General features: G+C 52.4%; 2 protein-coding genes across 2 annotated transcripts in view; both read left to right on the top strand.

Annotated features, from left to right (window-relative positions):
* The window catches only part of RNF43 (ring finger protein 43), a 62293-nt gene extending 38418 nt beyond the window's left edge, over positions 1-23875 (top strand). The window contains exons 2-9 of the mRNA XM_054847870.1: positions 5408-5530; positions 9686-9760; positions 10529-10660; positions 11155-11256; positions 11897-12052; positions 12399-12501; positions 12967-14493; positions 20711-23875. Coding sequence (XP_054703845.1) covers positions 5408-5530; positions 9686-9760; positions 10529-10660; positions 11155-11256; positions 11897-12052; positions 12399-12501; positions 12967-14493; positions 20711-20754 — 2262 coding nt within the window. The 3' untranslated portion in view covers positions 20755-23875. The remainder of the gene's footprint in view (positions 1-5407; positions 5531-9685; positions 9761-10528; positions 10661-11154; positions 11257-11896; positions 12053-12398; positions 12502-12966; positions 14494-20710) is intronic.
* Positions 23876-24250: 375 nt separating this feature from the next.
* Positions 24251-27175, top strand: SUPT4H1 (SPT4 homolog, DSIF elongation factor subunit). The gene is made up of 5 exons (XM_054847987.1): positions 24251-24410; positions 24751-24857; positions 24961-25016; positions 25222-25275; positions 26756-27175. The coding sequence occupies exons 1-5, from the start codon at positions 24342-24344 to the stop codon at positions 26821-26823; spliced, it is 354 nt and encodes a 117-aa protein (XP_054703962.1). The 5' UTR covers positions 24251-24341; the 3' UTR covers positions 26824-27175.
* Positions 27176-27566: the final 391 nt, after the last annotated feature.

The following is a 27566-nucleotide window of genomic DNA, read 5'->3' as shown; positions in this document are numbered from 1 at the left end:
TGCTTGTTCATAATGCAAGTGTCAGGGGCAGTGGAAGTGCCAAGAAATGCGGTTGCAGGACGTGGACAGTTAAGAGCCAGGTCTTGCTGCTTTGCTGCTGCTTGAGGAGTTGCCTGTATAGCACCAAATGGGAGAAGAAGATGGTAGAAATAGAGGGAAGAGGTGGTCTGGAGCAGAGACAAGTGGAGCATGTCGCTTGGGTGGATGACGTGTATGTCCCTTGCACGAAGAAGAATCCTCCCGAGCTGCCCCCTGGTCACCTTGTGCAGAGTGCCAAGGAAGGCATCTGGAGACTCTGCCTCCAGAGGTGATTAGTGTCTGATGAGGGACTCATCGCAGAATAATGAGGGGGCCACTAGTCTGCCTCAGCTGCATGGGCAGCTGCCAACACGAGGCGGGTCTCAGCCGGCAGGGATCCTGTGTGGCTGTTGCTCCCCCAGTGCTGTCTCGGCTGCTTCCATGCCCTTTGTGGGTGCAGTTGTGTCCCGGCAGGAATGCCCAAGGCAAAGGAGCCTTGCTTGGCCAGGGAGGGAAAGAGGAAAAGACCACAGTGCCCAGTCGTATTAGAAAATTAAAGGGAAAGCTTTGGTGCATTCATTCATCAGCATGTTTCCTCCAGATTTACTGACTGAGTCCTCCTCCAGAACATCTGCCAGCATATATGCTCCCCACGCTCATTTGGAGCTGCAGAAACTTGGTTTGTTGCTCTTATTCCCAGTGTTTACCGTTAATGCTGCCATCAGGCCCAGCAATCCTCGTCACAGAGGCTGCTCCATGCTCAGCAATGCAGGACTGTCCCTTCCCCGTAGAGTCACTGCCCCAGGAACGTCACAGCACCCCAAGCCATTCCCACCCAGGGCTGGACACAGCTCCAGGCAGTGCTGAGAGGTGTGACTTCTTCCCCAGTGCCGGCGGCTAGGGCTCCTCCGGGCTCCAGGAGCAACCCAGTGAAGGCTTGATAACGCTGTCAGGAGGGTTATCTCTGGATTATTAGAAGTATCACGAGACACGCTCTTTGCATTTCCTGTTTTGTGTTTTTCTGCAGTTATTTAAACAATATATTAACCAAAAGCTGGAAAACTCCCAGTCAAGGAAACAGAGGATGAAAGTAACAACGTTGCTTGGTCAAGTCAGCGGGATCATGGGCACTTCAATGCCATGTTGGTCTTGGTGTGGGCAGCGTGTGCTGTCGCTCGGCTGAAGCATGGGGTTATTTGGAGCCTTCCCTGAGCATTCCCAAGTCATAACAGATTGGATTGCTTCCCTGGAAACCTGAATTTCTAGAGTTTATCATGCTTGGCATGGTACAATTGAACTCTCTCTAGCATCTTCAAGTCTGAAGTCTAAATTACATAGCATTTTAACATTTTTATTCTAATATTACCATGGATTAGAGAGGAAGACTCCAAGAGAAAGATGGATGAGGGACTGTCAGTCAAAGGCACACAGCAGTTCATCAGTGCCAAGCTACTCCATGCAATATTCTGAAGTGTAGCAGGTTATGTCTTAGCTCACACTCGTGGTGCCACCTCTCACACCTCTGTCTCCGAGCTCCTGAAGGTTAGGTGAGAGTCTGGGGTTTGATTTCTTTATATCCCTGTGACTGCAGGTGTTACCCACCTCAAAATCTAGGCAATTTGCATATGTCTGTGGTTGTGGGTTTGTTGGTTTGTTTTAAATCCTCACCATTTTAACTCTCTGCCATGGCTTTTGTAAGACCTATTCTTGTTCTGTAGCCCAAGTCTTAGTGCTACAAAATGTAGCACTATGATTTTGTCGTGCCTCCTGACTTTGCAGTACCGGCGTGTTTGTGTATTCGGAATTGGTGCCGGGCTGTATCACAGCAGGGGCTGCACAAAACCACCCCCGTGACCGCCTGCCTTGTGTTTTTCTAATGGCTATAACCATGCGATCCAGGGGGCAATCTCTGCAAATGACCCTCCCGGGGAAACCGCGATGCCTGCGGGGTCAGGGTGGGCAGCCAGCACGGGGGGTGGTCGGGGATGGGGGATAACGGAGCTGCGGGCTCCGGCAGGAGCCTCCCCCGGGCTCCAGCCGGGCTCCGGGGGGGCCTTGGCGGCGGCCCCGGGGCAGCCCCCGGCGGGGCTCAGCCTGCAGCTCGGCGGGGAGGGGCAGGATCCGGCCAAGAGCCCCACCAAGCGGTGGCAGCTCCTGCTGCAGCCCCGGGGGCTTTGTGCTGGAGCTGTTGGGGTGAAGACCGGCATCTCTTGGTCCCGGGGACGGTGGGCTCTGAGCTGGTGGGGAGATGCAGGGCAGGATGCTCCAACCTGCACCTGGACCAGCTCCGAGCATGGAGCACGCAGCCCCTGCAAATTTTAGTTCTGTCCACCCTGACGCCTCCGGTTGCAGAGGCTCCAACAGGCAGAGCTCTCCTGTCCCTGTGCCCAGGAGGGCCAACAAGAACATTTTGCATCTTCAAGTGAGCAGAAGTGCAGCTTGTCTCCTTCGGATTTTGAAGGCTCCCATACAAATGGCTGCATCTGAGCGAATCGCCTACACTCCTTTATTGTCAGCAGCAAGAAATGGGCATAGTGCATCTCTTCCTGAAGAACATGATTAAAAACAGCCTGGGTGAGCCATGCTCCCTTGAAGGACCTGTTCCTGCAACCCGCTTGGATATTAAAAGGCAACATCGGCATGTCTGAAGTTAGGTGAAATGAGCCCTGTTCTCTTTCTCCCCCACAGCTGGATTTCTGGAATAAGCAGCTGGCAGGGAGGAGGAAACATCATCTGGCTGTTTCCGGCTTGCTCCATTCCCCAGCTCCTGCCAGCCCTGCGTCAAGGGGTGAGCCCACATCTCTGGGTGCCCTGGGTCTGTGTGGGGTATGCAGCAGCCTGAGGATAGGAGCAACGCTGCCACAGCCCCAGGGGCAGCATGGGCATGGCCAAGTGTGGATGGAGAGCGTGGGCTGTCCCTGGGTTGCTCTGACAATTCCTCCCCATTTTTAAATCTGCCAAAAACAACAGCCTTTTTTTCACAGCACTGGGATGCTGTTGCAGGATTACCTTGCAGGGTGGGTGTGGTGGGTTGACCCTGGCTGGAGGCCAGGTGCCCACCAGAGCCACTCTCTCACTCCCCTCATCCTTAAAACAGGGGAGAAAAGGCATAACGAAATGCTTGTAGGTCGAGATAAGGACAGGGAGAGATCACTCACTAATTATCGGCACGAGCAAAACAGACTGAACTTAGAGAGGGAATTCATCTAATTTATTACTAGGCAAAACAGAGTAGAGGAATGAGAAATAAAATCAACTCTTAAAACACTTCCCCCCACCCCTCCCATCTTCCCAGGCTCAACTTCACTCCCGGCTTCAACCTTCCCCCCCTCAGCGGCACAGGGGGACGGGGAATGGGGGTTACGGTCAGTTCATCTCACGGTGTTTCTGCCGCCTCTTCATCCTCAGGGGGAGGACTCCTCTCATCGTTCCCCTGCTCCAGCATGGAGTCCCTCTCATGGGGTGCAGACCTTCAGGAGCAAACTGCTCCAGCATGGGTCCCCCACAGGGTCACAAGTCCTGCCAGCAAACCTGCCCTGGCATGGGCTCCCCTCTTCACGGGTCCACCGGTCCGGCCAGGAACTTGCTCCAGCGTGGGCTTCCCATGGGCCGCAGCCTCCTTCGGGTGCCTCCACCTGCTCCGGCGTGGGGTCCTCCACGGGCTGCAGGTGGAATCGCTACACCCCCTCATCCTTCCTCCATGGGCTGCAGGGGGACAGCCTGCTTCACCATGGCCTTCACCACGGGCTGCAGGGGGATCTCTGCTCCTGTGCCTGGAGCTCCTCCTCCCCCTCCATCTGCACTGACCTTGGTGTCTGCAGAGTTTCTTACATCTTCTCACTCCTCTCTCCGGCTGCAAAAGCTCTCTCTAACTCTTTTTTTCCTTCTTAAATATGTTATCACAGAGGCGCTGATTGGCTCGGCCTTGGCCAGCGGCAGGCCCATCTTAGAGCCGGTTGGCATTGGCTCTGTCAGACACAGGGGAAGCTTCTAGCAGCTTCTCACAGAAGCCACCCCTGTAGTCCCCCCGCTACCAAAACCTTGCCACGCAAACCCAACACAGTGGGCAAGCCTTCCAGGCATGCTTCTGGATGGACACCAGACACAAAGCCTGACCTAGTCATCCTGGTTTATAACGTTGAGCTTTCTTGCTTGTTTCCCACACTTCCACAACACTGATGCAGTAACAAAAGCTGTCCAACAACCTTAGTATTTACAGGCTTTTCTGTACCATAACCTATGTGCCTCATACACCACAACTCAGTCACAGAGGAGGAAGCCAGCCAGCTCTGTTAGGAAGAACTGAGAGGGCTCATGCAAGATGATGGGACTGCCAAGAGGGAGCCAAGAGCCGAATTTCACTTTCCTTCGACCTCCCGCCGTCTAGCACAAGACCATTGTCCCTCCACTGCTAGACTGAAAAATCAGCAGCAGTTACACGCTTTTGAGGCAGGGATCTGAGCAGCACTCAGTGGATGTCATCACGACGGTGAATGCACAGGAATGAGGTGCAGCTGCCAGCAGGACAGGCTCACTTCCACTGGGCTTTACCACCAAAAGCCAGAGTGCCGCTGGCAGGAGTGAGCCCAACAGCTTCTGTCCCCTTCTGTAAGATGCTCCACAGAGGTGCATACCCAGACCCAGTGCCTCAACCCCATCCCGTCTCAGCTCCCCTCTGCCAGCAGTTTGGCTCAAGCTGATTAACATTTTTCCAGGACTCACTGGGGATGTGGTTACTGGGATCTTTTCTTCTCCTTTCATATTCCTGGTACTTCTCTACCTGCTTTCAGTTTTTTCACTCCTTCCTTTGGCTTGTCCTCTCCAAATTTATCATAAAGTTATTGAGTTGGTGGCTGAGAAACAAGAAGTGCTGAATCTTTGAGGGCACCAGAAGTTTGGTTTTGTTGTGGTCCCTTCACATTGCCCAGAGCGGCTGGCAGGGAGCAAGCTGGCTGCAGGCAGTGAGTCCTGCACCCTGGGGCTGTGGAGGATGTTGGCAGTCCTTGCAGCACTGGGATCTGCGCTGCCGGGATGCTCCATCCCAGAAATCAAGGGCTGTGGTCTCATGAGCTGCTCTGGCTTTGAATATCTGTGACTGGGACAAAGTCAGACCTGAGTGCAGACACCAGAAAGGTAGAAACTCCACCTTTCTCTTGGGCATTTTCCTGGTGGACCAAAACTTTGAGAGTGATTTGCTTTTTGTGGCGTTCAAAGCCTCACTGACACTCAGACAGGGCCACGGGATGTAGCAGCGGTGGTGATGCCCAACACAGGGGTGTCCCACACCCTTTGGGCAGGTCCTTAAGGCACAGAGTTTGCAGTGGGCTTGAGCAACCCTTTGCAGCACTGAGTCCCAAGATCTGAGTCTCCCTTTGCTTTTGTCCTGCAGTCCCACCCACTGTCCCTGTGCAACACCAGCGAGGATGAACACACCGAATCGGGATTCATCACCATTGTCAAGCTTGAACAGCCGGATCGGGATCCCAACCCTTGCCTGTCGCTGGCGAACAAGGTATGTGCAAAACCACCCTGAATGGCACCAACCGGGGAGGTGAAACCAGGTGCAGGAAAGAGAGCGGGAGGAAGCAGCAGGGTAGGAAAGAGCTGTTGGAAGGACAAAAGGACATGGGTAGAGCAGGGTCCTCAGCAGAGGGGGTCCTTTGGGAGAGATGCTGTCCCCAACATCCATCCCTCCTTTTTGGACTGCCTGGCTTTGTAAAAGGTGTGGAGTTTTCCCTAACCTGACCGCTCTGGGATGCTCAGGCCTTACCCCAGCATCCCGTACGCTTTCCTGCCTGGCAGCCTCATGTCCCTCCTGTTTTGCAGCCTCCCATTGCTTGCTGGCCTGTTGGGGGGATTTGTGTTTCTCTACATCCTCTGTCCTGTGCGAAAACATGGACACAGAAAACATCTTCTGTGGTCCTATCTTTAAAAATAATACTGTAATACTTCACTGGATGAGGCATATGAAGAATCAGCGCTGAGCAGTTCAGATAAACGCAAACCAGACGAACTAGTGGTGGGACGTGACTTGTTAACAGTGTGGGCCACCATCTGCCGTGGAAAGGGATGGGAGATCTCAGAGGACTTGGATCAGGTCTCCTGTGAAAGAGGTACCTTAGTGAAACAGCAGTTACTGTGTCAAAAGCTAGGTCATTGGTACAATTCTCCGGTAATAAGGAAGTCAGGTAGGAACGAGGGTCATTTTAAGCCTTAAAATCTTTATGTCTCTGATAAAGCTGCATGGATAAGGCTAACATTAGCTTTTTCTTCAGTGGTTCACTGCGTCCTTTTATTGTCTCTCTACTAAATGTTGTGTTCCTTTCCACAAGCACAGAAAAAAACTCATTTAGCTTTTCTTGGCTTTACCTGGATTGCATTCAGGTGATGCCACCCGTTATCTGCTTTCTGCTGGTGGTGACATGCTGGAGACAGGGACCTTTTCTGTCCTCCCTGTGGCTCAGCTGAAGGTGGCAGGCAAAATTTGTACCAAGCAGTTGTTCCTGCACAGCAGGTTTTTTTTCAGAGGCTGTGGCAACAAAAGCAAGGAAAGGGATGTGATGCTGTGATGGCTTTGCCACCTCAGGGCTGCTTTCCCCCAGCTGTGTGGGCAGACAGGCGGCAATGCTCACCCCTTTCTGGACCAGGGTGGAAGCCTAAGTTTGCTTTGCTGCTGCTCTGGAGCTGATGCCAGCTGTTAGCACAAGCCAGCACTTCGTGTGCTGGAATTATCAACCTGCTATCGGTTGCCCCGTATCTGGAAAATGGCCTCATCCCAGCTGTGGGTGCAAATGATGCGCGAGGATGGTGGGATAAGGAGTGAAGCCAGTGCAGCTTGTGATAGACGTGAGAGCAAGGGATGTGCAGGTGCCTGGGGGAGCACAGCTGGGCGCTGGTTTAAAAACTGGTTTGCTGGTTTTGTCCTTAATCTGTGAGTCTCTGATCGCAGTACTGGAAGTACTAGTGTGTTACTGAGTCCAGGAATCAGCTAAGGTCTGCACAGGGAGGAGAAGACATGCTGCATTGCTGCACTGTGGTCATCCTCACTAGCCTTCATCCCTTCTCCAGGACCATTAACCCCCCCAAAGCAAATAAACCCCTCAGTTCATTGCTGTGCTCATGACTTGATAGAGCGACAGGTCACTGGCCACAATGACTAAAGTCATCATTGCTCTCTTCCCAGAGCTGAATCCAACACTGGATTTTGAGATACAGCTGAGCATGACATCAGTTGCCACCCTGATTGCAGGCAGTCCTGCTCCAAGACCTCACCTGGGGAGGCTCACAGCTCTTCTCTCCCCAAATAGGACTAGTTTGGCCATGAAATACAGGCAGATGCTCCTTCAGCCAGCCACATCCCAGGGTCCTCCTTTTGCCTTGTACCCTGGTGCTTCCATCCCCCCACAACTGCTGTCCTTCTCTATGCTGTCTGTCTGCTTCTTCATCCCCCTGAAGCCTCTGCCAAGCTCCTTCCCTCCAGCATAGTACAGATATCTTACTCAAAAGCCTTGGACGACGCTTCTCCTCAAGAGCTGGGATATTGCTGTGGGATGCAGCTGGTGCTTGCTGGAGTGGGAGCCTTGTTTCCCTGGCATGTGTTTCTTGCGGTGGAGCTTTGCATGTTGAACTGCAGTGCTATATCAATGATGATAAAGACAGCCATGTGCAAAGTGTTATCATAACCTCTGCTTTAGCTGTCACCCAGCCAAGCGGTGCACACAAACAACCCCATCCAGCCTAGCATGAGGATAACTCCACCTCACCTGATGCGCTTTTCTGCTCCTCCTCTCTTAAATTCTAGTTCTGCTTCAGCATCTGCAGCTAAAACCAGTAGGGAAGGTGTCTGGTCTGCAAGGGGAGAGAAAGGCATGGAAAATACCCCTGGAATCAATTCAAAGTGATTTATTTTTCTTTCTGCTACATCACTTGTAATTTTTTTGGTGTATTTTTTCCCCTGAGTGGACCATCGATTACAAGTCTGGTTGACAGACTGCTGAAACCTCCTAAATCATCCTGTAAATACGTATTTGCACCAAAAGTCTTTCAGTCCTCAAAGAGGGAGGTCAGCTGTGCCATGTGGCTGAAGAGATCTGACGCAAAGACAGCAAGCACTCAGAAAATGATTGTGGGAAGCAGGTTGTGAATAGCTTGAACAAAAGTTGTGTCCTTTGCAACAGGAGTTGGGAAGATGTTGGGAAGAGTCACTTGTCCAGTCTCAATTGTTCATTTCCCCATCCTCAGTGTCTTTAGCAGGATAAAATCTTTGTAGAGCTGTTCATTGTTCATCAAAGCTTGACTGGCTCCAACGAGTGGCAGTCACTACCTGAAAGTCCTGTTTCTTCTTTGGTGCTGGCAAACGTGAAGGCTCCTTTGATCCCAGGCAGGACCCCAGTCTCTGATCCCTGCCCCGAGCCTCTGAGCCCACTTTTCCAGCTTCCCCATCTGGTACACCAAACCCAAGAGTGTCAAATCCTGTCAGCGACTCAGAGCCTTCCGCCCTGCCTCCTTGACCTCCACGGTCTGCCCAACCATCTGCACATCCATTCACATCCTCGTCCTTGTCCCCAGACCCAGGCACCCACCTCTGTCACCCAGCTCCTCCCTGACAAGCTCCATGGAGGTGACCAGCACCTGCAAGCGAGGGATGGAGCTGAACCTGCTCCGCCGCTGCTCTCTGCGCCGGGAATGCCCCTTCCCTTCACTCAGCCAGCGCCCTGCGTTTCATATTGCAGCTGGGAAGCAGCGGCACTGACCTCTGGCCCCTGAGCTGGGGTTTGGTAATGCAGTGGGTAAACTGCCGCAGCAGCTCCCGCAGCTCCCTGTTTGCACAGGCGCTCGGGGACGCGCAGATCAAAGGGCTCCGCATGAGTAACAGCGGCCCAGCCCTGCACTTTGTTCACGTTCCCGTCTCCCTTTCACAAGAGGCTGCCTCTGCCTGCCTGGAGGGCTCGAAGGGGTTGGTGGGAGAACGGGGGTGACCCCGCGAGATCCTCCAGGCAGTGCGCTTTGACCTCGCCAGGGTGGCATGTCTATTTGTTTGGATGGGTCTCAAAGCTGTCCTCCTCGGACTGCAACAGATGGTGGACTCGGACTGCAGCTGTGAAAAGCCATCCTACTCCTAATCCTAGACCTGACCTGCAGCCCAGGCATGGCCTGAGCTTCTCCTTGATGGATGTGGGAGACGGGGACCAAGGAGAGCAATGTGTATGGGAGTCAGGCCCACAGACAGCCCATGGCTGGGCAGCCATGGTGAGAAGCAGGGACTGGCAGAGGTTTCTGCTGTCCTGGGACGGGAGGGTTGTGTAGTGGTCAGCAGGGAGAATGGGGCTGCAGATCACTCCCCAGCAAAGCCAGCTCTGCAGCAAAGGGGCACATGGCACAGACAGCTGGGGCACTTGGTGTTTAGGTTTGTGGGTGTGCAATCACACCAATTTGCCTCCACAGCTATAAGGAGAATCTGTCCATGAACCACAGAGCTCTAGCAAGAGCAGGCACTACAGCTCAACACAAGTACAGAAAACAATGTGTAAATTATTTTCTCAATCTAAGCATCAGGTGCTTCTTTCTCCTGTGAAGAGGCAGGGAGGCAGATACATATCCAAATGGTGGATGTTAATACAGATGTACAACATAAAATGTCCACTGAAGCTTCTGTTCTTTTGGACAGGCAAAGCTGGCGGGGGAGCGTGGAGCCCGTGCGATCCTTTTTGACATTACGGATGATGAAAGCGCTGCTGATCAGGTACAAACCCCATTGATATTATCAGCTAAACTGCAGTGCCCCTGTCCCATCCCAAAATGTGCACAGGTCAGGACTCACTGGTCACCAGCAGTGGGAGGCCCCAGCAGGATACTGCAGGCTGGCTTTGACTGTTAGCTCCCACCCAGCTCATCCATGCACGCAGACAGTGCTGTTCTCTTTTGCTCACTGCATGGCACATCTAGATCTCCACGCAGCACAAGCAGGCCAGCAGCTTGTGAACAGCATCTTGCTGCTCTTAAAGGACATTGTCTGGTTTTGAGCTTTTCTGCCAGGAGCTGGATGCTTCCCCTTGGGAAGTCACGGTTTACCTCATCCCGTCTGGTATGGACGGCCCTGGTGTACCTTAGGGGAAAGATGATTTCTTGGGTTTTCAAACCAAAGCTACCTTGCTATGCTGTTGGTGATACTCCTGCTGCAAGCTTAACGCTGGTTTAGAGACCTCCAGAGGTCCCGTCCACCAACACTGCTGTCATCTCTGGAAAGGAATAAGTTCCCCATTGAAATAATCAAGAGATAATGAAAAGCATCCAGTATTAGATAAGAGGACAGATAGAGGATCTGGTGGTGAGCTTATCAAAATTCTGAGCTTCCATCTGATTTCATCCTAGAAGATAGTGCAGTTTTGGGGGGCAGTCAGTCTCTAAAGTATGTGCAAGAAGCATTGGGAGGAACCAGACGTGCCTGGGGTGCCGGGATAGTCCTTGTTTCATGCTGTTTTGGACCATCTCTCACTGTGTTTCTTTACAGCTGAGAAAGCCCAGAGGTCTGAGTCAGCCCGTGGTTCTAATCAGGGGCCACGATGCTGAGCTTCTCATGGGTGTCGTGAACAAGAACAGAGAGGCCCATGTGAAGATAGAAGTCAAGGAGCCACCAGCTTGGGTGAGACACACCATTCCCACTGCCTTCTATATCCTCCCTCCGAAGCTGCTGTGCCATGGAGCAGGACTTTCCCAAAGATGCTGAGCTTTCCTCCCTGGGGATGGAGATGACAGCCCTTTGCAGGAGCTGCCTGTCTGCAGCATTCTGTTGACATGCTTATTTAGTTTCTGTTGACATGCTTATTTAGTTTCTTTTGCTTAAACGTCACGAGTGAGGTGAGGGGATTCCCTGTCTCTTCAGGTGAGACCAAGCCTTGATTGTCTCATCTTGTGCTACCTTAGACCATGGCCTCTAGGGAGCTGAAATGCTGCAAGACAGAAATTCCATTCCTGCTGGAATTTTTCTTTTACCTGTAAAGAGCAAGGAGGTAGAGTTTGGCCAAGGGTCACGTATTCAAAGGCTGATGGTCAGGAAGAGATTGAGATTCCCTTGCCTAGCCTCTAATTCCCATCCTTGCCACACAAGAGTAATTTCTTTCCTGTGTTGTCCAACAGCCAGACTACGACGTGTGGATTCTTCTCACGGTGGTCAGCACTGTCGTTGTCATCATTTTGATTTTTGTTGTCCGCACCAAGTGCCAACTGAACAGGAGTCAGGTAGGGATCTTGCACAGAGCAGATGTGTCTGAGCAAACAGAAATGCATCAAGGGCAGGAACGGACACAGTTTGGGAGGGGAAATGTGTTTCTGTGTGAACTGAAGATGTGGCCACAAGGCAGGTGCATCTCAGGGATGCATGGAGTCATCCTGAGGTGGGCTGGCAGCATCCCTCATGCGGTGGCCTTGCTCTCCTCCTGCCACCCACCAGCACTGCAGCCTGCAGTCCCAGCACCTTTCAGAGCTTGTCCCAGCACCCAAAGCTGCAGAGCTGGCCCACAAGGTCTTGCTTTAACAGTAGTGTCTGCATTGGTAGAAGATTTAGTATTTTTAACTAACTAACAAATTAAATAATTGTCTTTCCAGAGGCAGATGTATGTCTAGATTTGACATCCCATTTGCCCTATAGAAAGACAAGCCTTTGGGGCTCAGCACTGCTGAGTTTTGAATGTCCAGTGCCAGATGTCTCCTGCTGGTGACAAAGCCTACTGTGGCTAAGTCAGGTTAGACAAAAAGTCACCTCTGGAAATCAGAATTGCCCCCAAATTCCTGATAATCCCATTTTGAAAATGGAAGGGCAATGAGAAGTATGGCAATGTAAGGCTGAGCCTCTCCTTAAAGCCTCCTTTCTCCCTGGCAGGACTCCTTGCAGCAGCAGACCATGCAGGCCATCGGGCAGCTGGCCACGCGCAAGTACCAGGCAAGGTGCCGGCAGGCATCGCGGTGGGACTCGGCCAGCAGCTGCAGCTCAGCCCCGGTCTGTGCCATTTGCCTGGAGGAGTTCAGCGAGGGCCAGGTAGGCTGCGGGAGTGGCTGCTGGTCAGCCACGGCTCTGAGTTTCCTGGTCACAGTCAGGTGGGAGCTGTGGTGGGAGCCGAGCAGCCTGGCAGGGGTGGAAGACCCTTGGGACGTTGCCTTCAGCAACTCCTGAGGGTTGGGAAAGGACTGGCATCAATGGAGGTCTGCCTACCCCTTGGCCAAAAAAGCCCTGCCCCTGCTGGAGTCACTTGTCTGCAGATTCAGATTCCCTGAAGACGGGTCTCCAGCTGTTGCTGCAGGGTTCTTCCATCAAGAAGGACCCATCCAGGTCTTGGGACATGGTTTGCCTTGCTCACACTCCTCTTTTCTCCACCTCTCTCTAGGAACTGCGGATCATCTCGTGCTCCCATGAGTTTCACCAGGAGTGTGTTGACCCCTGGCTGCAACAACATCACACGTGTCCGCTTTGCATGTTCAATATTCTTGGTAGGGCTCAGACACAGGATTTCCCAGGCAGGGATGGGGTTGGGTGCAGGGGTTGTGCTGAGGAGGTCCATGTACCCTTGGGTGATGCATACGGTGGGTGCGTCAGCAGGAGCATGTGTCTGTACGTGGGTGTACAGCGTGGTGTGCGCGTGGACAGGGGTCCCCGTGTGTGTGAGCCCCTGCAGTGCACAGCGAGGTGCTGGGCTTGGCTGGGACCTGCAGCAAGAGGAGGGGTTTCCAGTCCTGGGACCTGCTGGGAAGGGAGGTGGGATCTGAGGGTCGGGGCAGCAGGGAGGGTGCTGGGTGTGAAGGACCATCAGGATGGTTTGGTGGTGGCAGTGAGGAGTTGCAGGGCACAGGTGGGACATAGGACCATAGTGGGAGTGCAGTGGAGGCTCGCTGGTGCTGGGACTACCACAGCTGGGCTGTGGGACGTATGCTGGATGCTCCCTCCTCTCTCCACAGCCAGAGATTCAGTGGACCAGGCCACGGCCGCAGGCTCCAGGCTGGCCCCTCGGGACATGGAGCCCGGACGGCGACTCCACCTTTTCCGCCAGCACCCGGGACATGCCCTTTACCACCTCCCACATGCGTATCCTCAGAGGAACCTCAGGAGCTTCCCCCTGGAGCCAGCCCACGGCAACCCCTTCTTCCACTCTCCAGAGCTCTCCCAGCTGGATGTTAACACCATCCACTACATGCCCTACAGGCCAGCCACCTCCCTGCCCGCCTGCAGCCACCCGTCCCCCCTGGCCCCGGGTTTGCTGGGCCAGCAGCACCCCAACCCCTCGGCGTGTGGGCAGACACTGCCACCCCACAGGACTTGTTCTCTCCAGCCCCAGCCCCCCTGCCTGGGGCTCAAGACAGCCCTGGCGCAGAAGCAGCACCGTGCACCCGCCCTGCGCCGGGGGGTTGGCCACGGGCACCAGCACAACAGCAGTGGCTCTGGGGAGAGCTATCTCACGGAGCACAGTGGGTACCTGGCAGATGGGCCGGGCAGTGACTCCAGCTCAGGGCCCTGCCACGGTTCCTCCAGTGACTCCATGTTGAACTGCACGGATGTCAGTCTGCAGGGCATCCACGGCAGCTGCTCCACTTTCCGCAGCTCCCTCAGCAGCGACTATGACCCCTTTGTGTACTGCAGCTCGGAGGGGCCCGCCACGGACAACGGCCAGGAGCAGCCGCGGCCACCAAGGGAGATGCGGCCCAGGTCGTTGGACCTGATGGTGCCTGGGGGTGCTGCTCCGGCCAAGCCCCAGGTGCTCAGCCATGTCCACTACCACCACCACCAGCACCATCACTACAGAAGAGACGCAGACTGCCCGCCTGGGCGGGCCGGGCCGGGGCCCGGGCAGCGCAAATCCCGATACTCTGGGGCCAAGGTTGGCTTCCATGGTGCTCGGACACAAAAGAGGACTGAGAAAAGCCATCACTGTCAGCAGCCTCTGGAAAGCAGCACTGTGCTACAGGAGGCAGCTCTGGCAGGACAGCCCGCCTGTCCCCAGAAAGGCCGGGAGGCCCCTCATGCCACCTCTGCTTCTCCAAACAGGCTGGACTTCAGTGTAGATGCCACCAGACAATCGGGAGCAGCTGGCACATCCCCCGTCCCGCTGCTCCCAAGACACAGCTTACAGAGCCGTCATCACCGAAGGAAAAGAAAGTGTCCCCTGGAGCCTGACCCTGCTCTCCTGCCCGAGGACTCAGCCTTGCCCAAAGCCTGTGATGCTCACGTTCCTCACGGCCATCCCGCTGGCTACCGCTGCTCACCTGAAGTCCAGCCCCTGATCCCAAGCACTCCCCTGCCCTGCAGCTCAGGCTCTCGGCCGCTCTGGAAGTGTTTAGTGCCACAGTCCGGCTCAGAGCTGAAAAAGCAGGAGGAGGGGTTGTCAGGACGGGAGGGAAACCGCACGGTTCCTGATTTTTCAGGGATGGGCACCCCCAGACACGGTCTGAGTCTTCACCTTCACTGCCCGTCTCAGCAGGGTGGTCAGGGTAAGTCTGGTGTTTGCCTCTTCTTGCAGAAAGCAGGTGAATGAGGGTGGTTTGCTGAAGGTACTCTGGGTACCAGTAGACCTGGTACCTTCATGGTGGGCTTTCCTGCAGGACCACTGACTACAGAAGCATTTCAGAGCTCACCTGTCTGGAGATGATGGCCTGAACAACTAGCAAGTCTGTTAATGAGTGCACCAAACCCTGCAGTCTCATCCTAAAATAATACAAATGAGAAATAAGGTGGCTGTTTTTAACTAAACATCTCTAGCAGCTGGTATATCTCCCAAAGGAAGGGGTGCAACCATGTTTCTCGGTGTCCTTACGTCAGTCTGGATGTCTAACTGGCAGAGTCATTATTGTTAAGGCTTATTGGGCTCTAGTTGTTTTAGCCAACACCTCCGAATTGTTGGCCAGTAGTAATAGTAGTAATAGTTCCAGTATTGGAATCAATAAGGAAGGAAGTGTGTGTGGCCAGTAGTAATAGTAGAACAGACTGAAAGAGTTTATGGATTTGCACATCCCTCATTTCTCACCTGCCTCTGTTGCGTGGGAGTTGCTTTTTAGTGTCTTTTGGAAATCAGACATAATTAAAGTTTGGCCCTTTGCCTAACTGCTGTACATCTGTCACTAAGAGAGGGAAAAATGCATTTGAGACGAGGTTGTTTGAAAGACCCTAACCAAGTTTAACTCCCAGGTCTTGCTCTCTCAGGCTCCTCTGAATACCGCAACCTGCGAGTCAGCATGGGCAGGCGCTGGCTCCAAGCAGAGTCTGGCTCCCTTCCTCACCCTGCCACTGACTCACTGCAGGTCCTCGGGCAAATCATTTTGATTTAGGTACCAAGTACAGATCTAGCTGCCTAATTTCTGTTAAAATGCTGGCCTTAAACTTGTGACTCACCGTGCCCATTGTGCCACGGAGATAATAACTTCCTCCCCATGCTTGTCTATCCAGCCCTACACCACACCTGGCTCCTGGTGGTGGAGCACCTGCTGAGGAAGGAGGCAGCAGGGAAGGAGAGGCTGGATGGGGGCACGGTGCTGGCTGCCTGCAGAGCTCCGGGCTCCCAGACTCCCAGGAACAGATTTATTTTTTTTTCCCAGGCACAGAAGAGCCTGACACTGCAGATTCAAGAGTTTCTTCAAAGGGGCTGGAGGGACGCTGCCATTTCGAGAGATAAGGAGGCAGCAGTGCTGAGATGTCTCTCTGGTTTGCCGGTAGCTCTGAGTGCTGATGTGCCCGAGTTGGAGGTGGCAGGCAGTGATATCGCCAGGACACAGCCCTCCCAGGATCATGGCAGGGGACCTCCACATGGAGAGAGAGAGCTCTCCTGGCATAGGGCAGGCTGATCAGGAGTTGCTTTGAGCTCCCATTTCAAAATGAAACTGGGAGGACTCCCTGAGGCCCCAGAGCAGAAGCCTATGAGCCTAAGGTGGGGTGCTGGGTGCCACAGTATCCAGGGCATTGCAAGGCTCTGTGCTGTGATGCCTCTGTCTGTTTGTGGATGGTCCCAGTGGCCCAGATCTGTGCCCACCTCCGGATGGCATGATGAGGGAAGGCTCTCTGACGCCCACCCAGAGCCAGTGCCAGTGTGCTTTGCCAAGCACACACAGCCTTCGTTCCCCCTTACCTCCCTTTACCAGGAGCAGTGAGTTTGAAAGCAGTGTGCCTCTATGTCTATTTGACTGCAGGAGCTTCTGTGGATGCTTTCAGGACCAGCCAGAGAGTCAGAGTCTCCTGTAAGACTGAGAAAATACATAGAAAGGAAGGATTTAACTTTATTAGGAACTGAGGACAGTTTGGCTTATGCAGAAAAGCCGTCAAGCTGAAAACATGTTGGTTGACATAATGCAACCTCTGAGTTATAATCACATCGGTTCTTTATCTTAGAAAGGGACTGGGCATAAATTAATAGAGAACAAGTAAAAAGAGCAAAGAACAATCTCAATAGACAGTCCCATGTAAGCAGGACACAGAAAGTAGACAAGGAGACCAAGGAGAAATGCATAGGTGCCTCTAGATAAATGTTGTAAGGCTAAAAATATAAGTGGATGAATTAGAAAGCCTGGCTTTAAATTAAAGTTTTGACATAAACTTTTCAGAAACCCAGTGTAAAAAACAAACAAACAGTGGGACCCTGTAATTCCCAGGTGAAATTACAGACAGGAAAAGAGTGTGTCTCTTCTGGTGGCATGGGAGGGACGCTATGTGTTAAGGAGAGCATGAAGTCCCGTAACAAGTAATACAAAAATGCCCAATTGCGCCTAAGTAGGAGGAGTATGGTATTAGGGTTAGAATACACTGCACTGGCACAGGCTGCAAAAGAGGAGCCAACATATACATGAGAATCTTCTTCACATAATTCTAACAGAAGCAGTCAAAAAATAAGATGCTTTTGGGCACGGGGATCATTTAAAGCCCCACAAAAGGGCTGGCCAAGCAGCAGAGCAGAGAGTGCAATCAGAAGCAAGAAGCCATTCTTCCAAAGCCAAGCTGTGGCTAGACAAAGAAATCAGAAGAGTGTTGGAAGCAAAGCTAAGAGCTGAGCCACGGTGAGGCAGGGCAGGAAAGATTTCTGTGAATAACTTGTGGAAAAGAGAGAGCCTATTAATGCAAACGTTTTCAACTCCATCAGAAGGAAGAAGGCTACCAGAGGCTCTGCAGGTCCAGGGAGTAACACAGGTCTAAGAGGGATGTTCAGGGGCTGTAACAGCATAGCAGAATAGCAAACTGAATTTATTGCATTAGTGATCAGCAGGGAAGTGCTTGAGGAGGTTCTCAACCTGTCACATCTCCATTCAGGGCATGGGGCAGAGGATCCCTGTAAATCAAATCATCAGGATAAGCATTTCTGAAAGACATCAGTGAAGTGGATAGTAACAAATTGCCAGGGCTACAGATCATTCACCTGGGCATTGTGCAGGGGCTCAGGCACAAAACTGCTAAACCATGAACGTGGACTGCAATCTGCTACCCATGCCCAGAGCCAGAAGGAAGAGCTGAAGGCAATATTGGCTTGAAATAGCTGAAGCCACAGAATGATGAGCCTGACTTTCCTGCCAAGCAAACTGTTAAAAATTCAAATACAGGGTCTGACTTGTAGGCACATGGCTAAATGTGAAAGCCAGAGGAGGAGCCAACACAGCTTTTGTAGAGAGAGACAACGCCTCACTGATCTTTTAGGGGAATGAACCTCTCAAAGGATAAAAGGGAAGGTGCTCTCATAGGTAAATAACTGACTAAAAAATAGGAGACAAAGTGCAGATCAGTCTTAATGGAGGAAAGTTACTTGGAGAAGGAGGAAAGTGGAGTTCTCCAACTGTCTGCACCTTTCTGCAAGCTCATAAATAACCTGGGCAGGGAGCTGAGATAGCAAAGTTTATAAAAGACAAAATCCTTCAGGACTGTCAGCTTTAAAACTCGTTACAAAGTGTTGTAGAAGGATCTGCCATTGATGAGTTATCAGGCAAGAGTAGTGGATGAAACCCCATGTAAGTAACACAAAATGCCACACATGAGCAGAACTGCTTCCAAGTAAAAATCAAACTATTATTAGGACCTAGCTGGGAACACACAGGACAAGCAGAAAGTGCCATCATGCAGCTGCACAGGGCTGTGGTGCTTTTACAGCTGCCATCCGCCACTGATCACCACTTCTCAGAAAAGGATATAGCAGATGGGAGAAGTGTGGAAGGGTATCGAGTACATTCACAGCGATGGGGTTTTTCTGAGAAAACAGAATGTAGAGACTTTCATGTGGGAAAAAGATGATTAGCAGAGGATATGAAAGAGGATATGAAATCAGGAGAGCAGGGGAGAAGGCAGATAAGAAAGACTCACTGTTGCTTATAACAAAGTAAACGGTGGCGTCAAATGGGAACTAGGAGCTTTAAAGCACCCAATAAGGTAACACACGGTGCGTAGTGAAACTGGCGCTCATTGCCCAGAGGATATAGGTGCCAGAAGTAAAATGGGTTCAAGAGCCTAGATCAAGAGCTATCAAATGCAGAGATGCAAATACAATCTCTGGCTCAGGAAGTCCCTAAACCAGGGTTTCCAGAAGCTGACAGTGCTCCTGTGTGATGCAGCACCCCGTAGGTGTGTGCTTACCTCACCCTGCTGCAAGGTGAGGCTGAATCCTGGTCCACAGCCCCTGGAGAAACTCTACTTGTGCAGGCAGTGCCATGCACTGGCATTGTAGGGAATAATGCTGCCCACAGCCATTGCCAGCGTGCCAGGGATGATCCCAAAGATGCTTGCATGATCTTGGAGTTTCTGCTGCTTCCTTGAGTACCCCCATCAGCTTTTTTTGGTAGGGTTTGCATAAAGATACATCTCTGCCTCTCTTGCCTGGGAGACCATACCTGGGAGTCGTTTCACTGAAGAATCAATCCTCAAGCAATGCTGAATGGATCTTTTTAAGAGAAGTCAGACACCTAGCAATGAATTACAGCTAGATGGCTTCCTAAACCACCCCAGCATACACGGATCTCGTCCCAGAACAGCCAGATTACTCCCAGCATGGGCTGATGAAATCTCTTGATTTCTCTCTCTGGGAAATCTCACCTCCTGCAGCATACTGTCAGCATCCTCCTCCTCTCCTCCATCTCCTGCTTCTCCTCTTAGCCATTCCCTTTCATGTCATGTCTTTGATCTTTACTAGAGAGTGGGGAAAGGGATTAGAGGGCAGAGAAAGATCACCATTAAAACCTAATAGCCAAAGAACAAGATTTCTCTTGCGTCACCAAGGTGTGCTCCTTCAGGTTATTGCCCTGTGTGGGTCTCGATGGCCAGTTCAGCAGCTGAGGTTCTACCACCTCTCCCAATTCAAGACCTTTTTTTAACCTTCCTTTCTGTTTGTATAGCAGGGTCGCTCACACAGACACAATTGGCAGAAAATAGTTTAATAATGCTGTTTGAGACTCGGGGCATCTGGCTGATCACAGAGCGATCGAAGCTGTACAGTCTCTTTTGTATTGCACATAAGCTGGTGTACACAAGCACTTGGCAGTGGCTTATTCAATGTACCGGTGACGCAAATCACAAATGCCAGATACGCTCAAACTCTGACTTCTGGCACTTTGGCTATGCCTGCACACACATATATATATGTATAACACTGTGTCTGTGCATTAATTTTCCCAGGTCGATTAGCTACATTTTCAAAGCAGAATCTCATTTGTTTGTTTTCTTCCCATATATTTAATTTTCAGAGGTCCTGTTCCTGCAGCTGGTGATTTATAACAAACAAGAAACTATTTTGAAAAGTTGTTTTGAATTGCTCTCTATGAATAGCTATATGGGCATTTGTTTCCTTTTGATCTCAGGAACATTCAGGAAAATGGAAATGTGAAAAATAACGCACGTCTGCCTCCACTGAGCTATGCTGACCCTGTGTGAGAGCTCTGGGCAGGCTTGAGACATCTGGGAAAGGGACCGTGGTGTGTGCGTCCTCTGTCACTCAGAAGGAGACTATCTGAAGCAGTAACTTGGGGTGCCCTGTTTCCTGGCAGCCCTTACGCTGAATGTTTCAAAGTGAACTACTCAGCTTTTGCCTGTCAATAATTCACCGTCCAGAAGGGGCTGGTGAAGAGCAGGAGCTGCCGTCCTGGCTGGCTGGGCATGAGGTACCAGCATTTGGGGCCAACCACCGCTCGTTGGGTTTGGCTTGTTTGGGACTCAAAAGCCATTTGTGCAACCTCTTGAACACCATGAAACACATGTGCCATCCCTTTCCTGCACATACACACCACTTGCACTCTGCTTTTGTTGTCTGGAGTTTCTGTTGTCCGCTGTCCCTGGAAGGCGCCACCGTGGCACTGTGTGAATATGAATTGGTGTTATTTTCTGTTGCTAATCATTCTTTAAACGGCTGTACAGATTTTCCTCAAAGAGCAAACATCAAAAAGCCTCAAAAGCAAACTTCTAGTAGCAATGTGAAACCTGGGGTGTGCCATGCCCTTAGTCTCTATCTTCTGAAATATTTAAAGAGTAGCTTGATGTCTTAGCTTTATGTTTTACTGTGCTTTAACTTAGGGGAATAAACTGATTGGGGAAGTGGCCAGAAAAGTCCCTCCAAAATAGTGGGAGAAACTTAATGGTTTTCAGTGCAGCATCTGCTCTCTGTATTGCAGGGCCAAGGCCCCAGCAGCTGCAGAGTCCAGGAGCGTTCAGCTAGTTGTAGCTGACACTTTTCTTTCTCCTTTTCTTTGAATGCAGGATCTGAACAGGAGGTCCAGGATGTCCATGAACACTCAGTTTAATAAAACACTGGCCTGTTTGCTTACTGGAGAGCTGGAATGGACAAAGATGTTCAGCGTACCAGTTGTAGAGGAGCTCACATCTTGCCCTCTGCACAGGCAACGCGTAATAACCAGCCCTGACCTGCACGGACCACGCCAAGACGCAGACTGCAAATAAGCAGTGCGACACTTGCGGTCTCCTCATGTTCCCACGTTGCGATGGCCACACAAACACAGAGCTGTGTTCTCCAGGTCCCCTTCTCCTTTGAAGGCACAGGCAGCCCATCTTCATCCTGTGGCATCTGTCTGCGTGGGCTGGCTCACTCAGAGACCGGTCTTGGGAGTCACCAGCTGGAGAGCTCGTGGAGTGAGTGCAAGCTGCTATTTTGGCATGTTCATGCCACAGAAGGTTTTGCTAAACACTTCAAAAATAAACAAGCCTTCGAGACCAAAAGCTGCAGAAATTACTTTCTGTGGCCTGGTAGCTCCTGACTTCATTTCCTCACTTAGGTCAAAAGCCAGACTTCTTCATTTAACTTTTCCACTCTTATTTCAGACACAGGAACAAGCTGTTCTCCATCTCAGCACTCACAGGTCTGCCCTGCAAGGTGCTTCTTTTGACTTCATTGGAAACTAGCAAATCTCAACCACTTTTGATCACTTCATTGTCCCTCAGCTGACGCCATCTCAGCCATTTGCTGCATTTTGCCAGCAGCAGGAGAGGTGAAGACACAGGGACAATGTCAGCATTTCTGGGAAGGAGCTGGGTCAGACTCTTTCCCTCTCATCTGGCAATGTGAACAAGTCTCTCACTCATCCTCTAACTCCTCCATCTACCCTCAAAATAGGTGTTATGTGCAGCCCTGTTTAAAGCAACTCATTTGTTGAGCATATTTCAAACCTGAGATGCCCCTGTCACAGGAGACACGGAATATCCTTGAGTTCACCTGGCTCTTGCTTCTCTCCTTCCTCCCTCGTTGCCCCAAGACACAGCAAAATTTCCCAACAAAAGCATCCATAATAAATGCAGAGCAGAGCCCCATCCATCACCCAGCCTTATCTTCATATTTCAGAGACACCTGAAATGATCCTGCAAAGGAATTTTTCAAAATAACCTCCTGCCTTTTCTAACATTTTGATGATGGAGAGAGAAAACTTGAGAAATTGCTAGGCTCTTGGTTTATTACTTTTTTTTTCCCCTCCCATTTGTGGTTTTTGGTTGGTTTTTTTTTAAATGTCACTAGTTCTTGTTTCCTACATCTCATAATTTGGGGACATTCAAGTAAAATAAAACATGACAAATTCAAAACATAGAGAACCCAAACAGTTTTCATACAGCAGGGAATTAGACTGTTGAGTTCATTGCCCTAAATGATCATTCAGGCCAAAGAGTTAGCCAGATTCCCATGTGAAGTGCACATTTATATGGCACCAAGTGTTTCCAGAGTTAATGCTAATGAAGCATTGGCAAGAATACAACACTGGAGCTGAAGGTAGCTCCTGACAATTTGAAACCCTGTGTAGGGACAGACTTCCCCATATCTATTCAGTGCTCAGTAAGCTTCCTTCGAAGCAGCAGCTTCTCCAGCTTGAGAGAGCACACTGGTTAGGTAGTCTCAGTTCGGGCTAATCCTGCCTCTGCCTTCCTTCGTTGGTGAGGAAAGCTTTTTACGGGGTTTGCTGCCCTTAATCTTTGAAAAAGGCACCTATGTCCCAGCTGCTAATCAGTCACTGATGTTCAAGTGATGGTGTTAAAAGTCAGCCGATAGCACTGTTTTAAACAAAACATTATTCCCCTGCTAGTGTTCATTTCTTGTCTCCTGTGACTGAGCCACTGCAGGACCTTTCAGTCTAGAGAAGAGCTGAATTTCTTTCATCAAAGAACCCAGCAGAATTTTATTTTAACCTTTTCAGGCTCTTCTTGCTTGTCCAGAGCAAGCAGAAGGCACAAAATCAGATGTTTTCTCCCTTGCAGGAAAGTCAGTCTTAAACTAGAGGAAAAAAACCCAGGAGCCAGGTCTAGATTCCCCCAGTTCGACTTTTTGTGCACGTGGTCCATGGCTTGTCTCAAACAGCTCCCTACGTCCTTGACCATCCTGGAGGGCTCAGATGACTTTACAGAGGGGAGGGTCTTGAAGTCCAGGTGCTCCCACTGGTTTCTTTAGGAGTCAAGAAGGCTGAGAGCCTCCAGGGGTGCATTTCACTGCCTCAAAGGAACGAGCATCCAGTTTGCAGTCTAAAAGTCCTCCTCTCTGGAGGGCTCTGAATCTGCTGCGAGCCCCAGGCCTCTTGGAGAAAGTGGTCAGTACTAACACACCCTTTCCACTCCCTACTGCAGTATTACCGGGCTGCGCAGGGCAATGCCTGCTTTAAAGTGTTTTCCTTTCCTGATTTTTATGCTGCTGCTCCTTTTCATCTAGAAAATAGCCATCCTAGATGCTGGGCCCCCTCCCCGGGGCTTGCTGAGCTGAATGAGAGTGCGCAGGTCTGCCTCGGTGGGTTCTCAGGTGGGAGGAGAGGGAGGAACTCTTTGGGAAGGTGGTTTTCAAGATCCCCTTCAGTAGATGGGCTACCATCCTCGGCCGCCTGGAAGGGAAGAAGCAATATCTGAGAAAATGGGGAACGGCTCCTCTTAGTTCCTGCACCGCTCACTTCTGGGCGATGCTTTTGAGTGCTCAGTACCCTTGGGCTCCGTCACTGAATTTCTTCAGCATCACTGCAATGAAGTGCAGCTCATTTTCCTTCGTTGCATCCAAAGTCCCAGCTGGAAGCTGATGGAAGCCGGAGCATCCTGAACTCGCTCTGTCCGAGACCGAAGCCCCAGCCCTTCCCCAGGGACCACCATCTTCCCAGGAGCTCCCATCCCGCCGAGATGGTACCGTGGGCCGGGCTGGCTGGACCTCCTCTGTTCCTGCACAGAGCCTCTGCTCTCCCTTTGTAACGTTCAGATCCTTTTGAAATGTGAATATAGGTTTTTTTGTTGGCTTTTTTGTTTGTCTGTTTGTTTTGCCAAGTCTGTCCTGGCTCTTGGGGCTTGGGAATAAAAAAAAAAAAAAAAAGGAAGAATACATTTTATATATATGCAAAACTGTGTATTTATGTCCGATAGAAACAAAGATGTGTGAATATGCTGATGTGCTCAGAAATATATTTATTTACTAATATATTTATCCATGTACCCGTTCTGCTCGCCTGGTTTTGTTCTTTGTACCGAACCATCAGGGCTGCGCTGCCAAAGGCGCCTCCGTCCAATGCCACGGAAATAAACCGCTCGGACGGTGCTGGTGCTGGTGCTGGTGCTGGTGCTGGTGCTGCCCCGGCCCCGGCCCCGGCGCGGCGAGAGGGGCTGCGGCTTGGCGGCGAGGCCCGGCCCGCTCTGCCCTGGCTCCGGCCCGGCCCCTGGGCCGGCTCTGCCCCTGACCGGAGCCCCGGGGCCTGCCCAGGTGGTGTCGCCCGCCCCCCGCTCCGCCCGGCGCTCTCTGCCGCCCTCCCCCGGGCGCGGACCCTGCGGGCGGCGGGCAGGGCCCAGCCGCCTCCGCCGCCGCTGCCAGGCCTGGCCCGGCCCCGCTCTGCGCCTGCGCGGCGGCAGCGTGGGCGGCGGCGGCGCGATGGCGCTGGAGACCGTCCCCAAGGACCTGCGGCACCTCCGCGCCTGCCTGCTCTGCTCCCTCGTCAAGGTGCGACCGGCCCCGGGACCGCTTCCCGCCCGGATCCTTCCCTTGTGCCCCGGTCTGCGCCATCCCCCGCCCGGCCCGGCCCTCCCTGCCCCGGCCCGGGCCCTTCTCCCCCGCCTGCCGCCCGGCTCGGCCCTTCCCCGGCCTCTGGGCGCTTCCCCGCCCCGACGGGCCTTTCCCCCCTTCCCGGGGCTCCCTCCCTTCCACCGTCGCAGGCCCCCCTGGCTCCCGCGGGCCTGGCCCGGCTCTCCTCTCTCTCCCCAAGCCCCTGCGGCCGCCCCGGTCCCGGCAGGGCCCTGTCCCGCCTCCCCGGGCCCCGCGTTGAGGCCTCTGTCCCCCTCAGACCATCGAGCAGTTCGAGTACGACGGCTGCGACAACTGCGATGCCTACCTGCAGATGAAGGGCAACCGGGAGATGGTCTACGACTGCACCAGCTCCTCCTTCGACGGGTGAGTGGGGCCAGGCCCGGGCCGGCCGCGTTCCCTGGGGTGCCTGGGGACGCTGCGGTGGCACCGGGCCGGGAAACGTCCCTCACTGCCATCCTTCCCACAGGATCATCGCGATGATGAGCCCTGAGGACAGCTGGGTCTCCAAGTGGCAGCGAATCAGTGAGTGTTTTTTTCCAGCTGGTTTGGGAACTGGAGATCCCTTTTCTCCAGCAAACCCTTCTCTGGGGCAGTGGGAGTTGCTGTTCAGGCTGTGGAGGGGATTTCTGCACCCGATGAGGGGGCATCTGCACAGATGGAGGCTGGCAGGGATGCTTGCCCACCCAGCTGCTGCCGTGTGGGGTAACTCGGTGTTTTCTTTCCCCAGGTAACTTCAAGCCGGGTGTCTACGCAGTGTCTGTGACGGGCCGCCTGCCCCAAGGTAACACTGCCGGCTTGTGTTAAGGGCAGGCTTGTGCACAGATGGCAGCTGAGGGATTATTCTGCACGTTGGGTGTTGGGGCTGTAGCCATCTCCAAGGTGACAAACTGGGTGGTGCATTGCGCCGTACCTGTGTGATGAAATCAAGATTTGGGGGTTCAGTGAACACTGTGTGTTGTGAACAGAGCGCATGCCATGTGGGTGAAGGGATTAGCGGGGTGACTGCAAGGAGAGGCTGGACTGGGGGGGTCAGGGTTCTGCAGACAGATTTTCTACCTGCTGTCGTTCAGCGCTACGGCTGCCAGAAGCTGATGTTGAGGATGCTGCTGATTAAAACCTGTGGTAGGAGGCAGGCCCTCAAAAGGATAAGCTGTGATTAAAGGGTGGCTCCAGAAAGTGGGCACATTTCAAACTGTTCAGCTACAGGGAAACATGAAGGTTTGTCCATAGAAAAGAGTTTTGCAGGACGGGGTGCTGTTATGGCTGTCTCAGCAAGCAGATACCCCTTTCCATCATCTCTCTGCACTGAGGGCTTTTGTTAAGGTGGGTTTAGTGTGTTTATAAATGGAGTGGGGGGTGTAGAGGGCTGGCCTTAGCTCTGTAATGCAGAAACTGCATCATCCATCTGGCTGAGAGCCCCTGCCCTGTACGTAGCCCCAGAGCCGACTTCTGACCTGTGCCCAGGAGCACTGCAATCCCGTATCCCCAGGGGGAAAGCTGTGCTTGTGTCTGGACTCCCAGGCGCTTTATTTCTGACCTGAGCTCTGCCATCTGCATTGGGGAGGAGCTGGAACATCATGGGGCTTGAAGCTGAGGCCCACTCACACGGCTTTGGGCACGTCCGAAATGATGGGAGCGCAGCAGATGATGGCGTGAGCTTGATGCAGCTGCGGGCAAAGAGCAGCGGGCAGCAGTCAGGGGAGTGCAGGTGGGAGATGCTGTCTTTGGCCTCCGTCCTTGCATCGCAAGGAGGAGCGAGAGGACTGGGGAGCGCGTAGCCAGCAGGCTGCACTCGTGGGCCTTGCAAGCTGTCACTTGGCTGGCCCTTGGCACGTGACACTGGCAAGAGCCATGCTGAACTCCGTGGTGCTCTTCTGCTGGCGCTGTTCTTAGGGGCTTACTGAGAGGGTGGGACATGCAGGCAGGTCACGGAAGTGACTGAAAGAGTTAAGAAGTACCCATAAGAGCTTGACGTGTTCAATACAATCATAATATTCAAACATTTTCAGATAGGAAATAATGTAAATAAAATCTCTAGCTGGTTCTTTCCCAAGGCAAAACAAGAGTCGATGTTTGGGAGCTGTATCTAGGCGTTTAAACTAGAAGGGGGAATGCTCTTAACAGTTCTAGTAGAAGAAATGAAGAAGATAATTGTCCAGTTCTTGATCTCTGCAGTGAAGGCTACATGACAGAGCAACCAGATTATTTCAGGGCTCCTCATCCCTAGAGAATACTGAAATGTGTTTGTCTCCTTGCTGCAGGGATTGTCCGAGAGCTGAAGAGCCGTGGCGTGGCCTACAAGTCCCGAGACACAGCTATAAAAACCTAAGGGGCTCTTGTGCTGCCTGGAGGATTCCCCGGTGCTGCATTCGGAGAGGCAGCGGGCACATGGGGCACAGCTCCGAAACGTTTTAGATTTAGCATGTGGGAAAGTGAGCCTGGACTCGGGGGGGAGCTTGCTGACTTGGCTCCTCTTGCTCAATCCCTCTGGACTCTGCCGTACCGTGGTCTGCCCACACAGGCCACAGAGATTTTTTTTGAGCCTTGACAAGGGGGAGGGCGGGAGTACGTCTGGGAAAGCAGTGTGTAATGGTGATGTGCAAGATTTTTACAGTTGGTGTGGGAAAGAGGAGAGCTGGGCTATAGCTGTGTAAATATTTCAATAAAACATGCTTCCTGGACAGAGTTGAGTCCATCTGTATACTTGGGCACTAGTTTCACCGCTGCAGGAGGCAGATGTTGCGGTGAGGGGGTTTGCACTCAGCCCCATGCCTGCCAAACTGGAGCCTACAACTGCCATCACTTCTCCGTATGCCCTGGACCAAATTCTTGTATCGAAAGGGGGATCCTGCCTTGGCCGAATTTGAGGTGTAGGAACAAGCAGACCGGCGATTTGTGCCTTAACAGCTCACGGCTGGATGCAGTAGTAAGATGTTAACGTTTAGTTCATGTGCAGGTAGTTACCTGGAGGTGACGGTGCCCTGGGTCTGCAGGGTCCTGCATGAGGGGCAGCACGAGAGCAGCCCCTTGCCGGTGTGGTTGGAAGCAGCACGGGGCGTGCGACGTCCGGGG

This window comes from Grus americana, chromosome 19 (assembly GCF_028858705.1).
Source record: "Grus americana isolate bGruAme1 chromosome 19, bGruAme1.mat, whole genome shotgun sequence".
NCBI classification, from domain to species: Eukaryota; Metazoa; Chordata; class Aves; order Gruiformes; family Gruidae; genus Grus; species Grus americana.
Note: the sequence above shows the minus strand (reverse complement) of the source record. Positions and strands in the feature narration are given on the sequence as shown.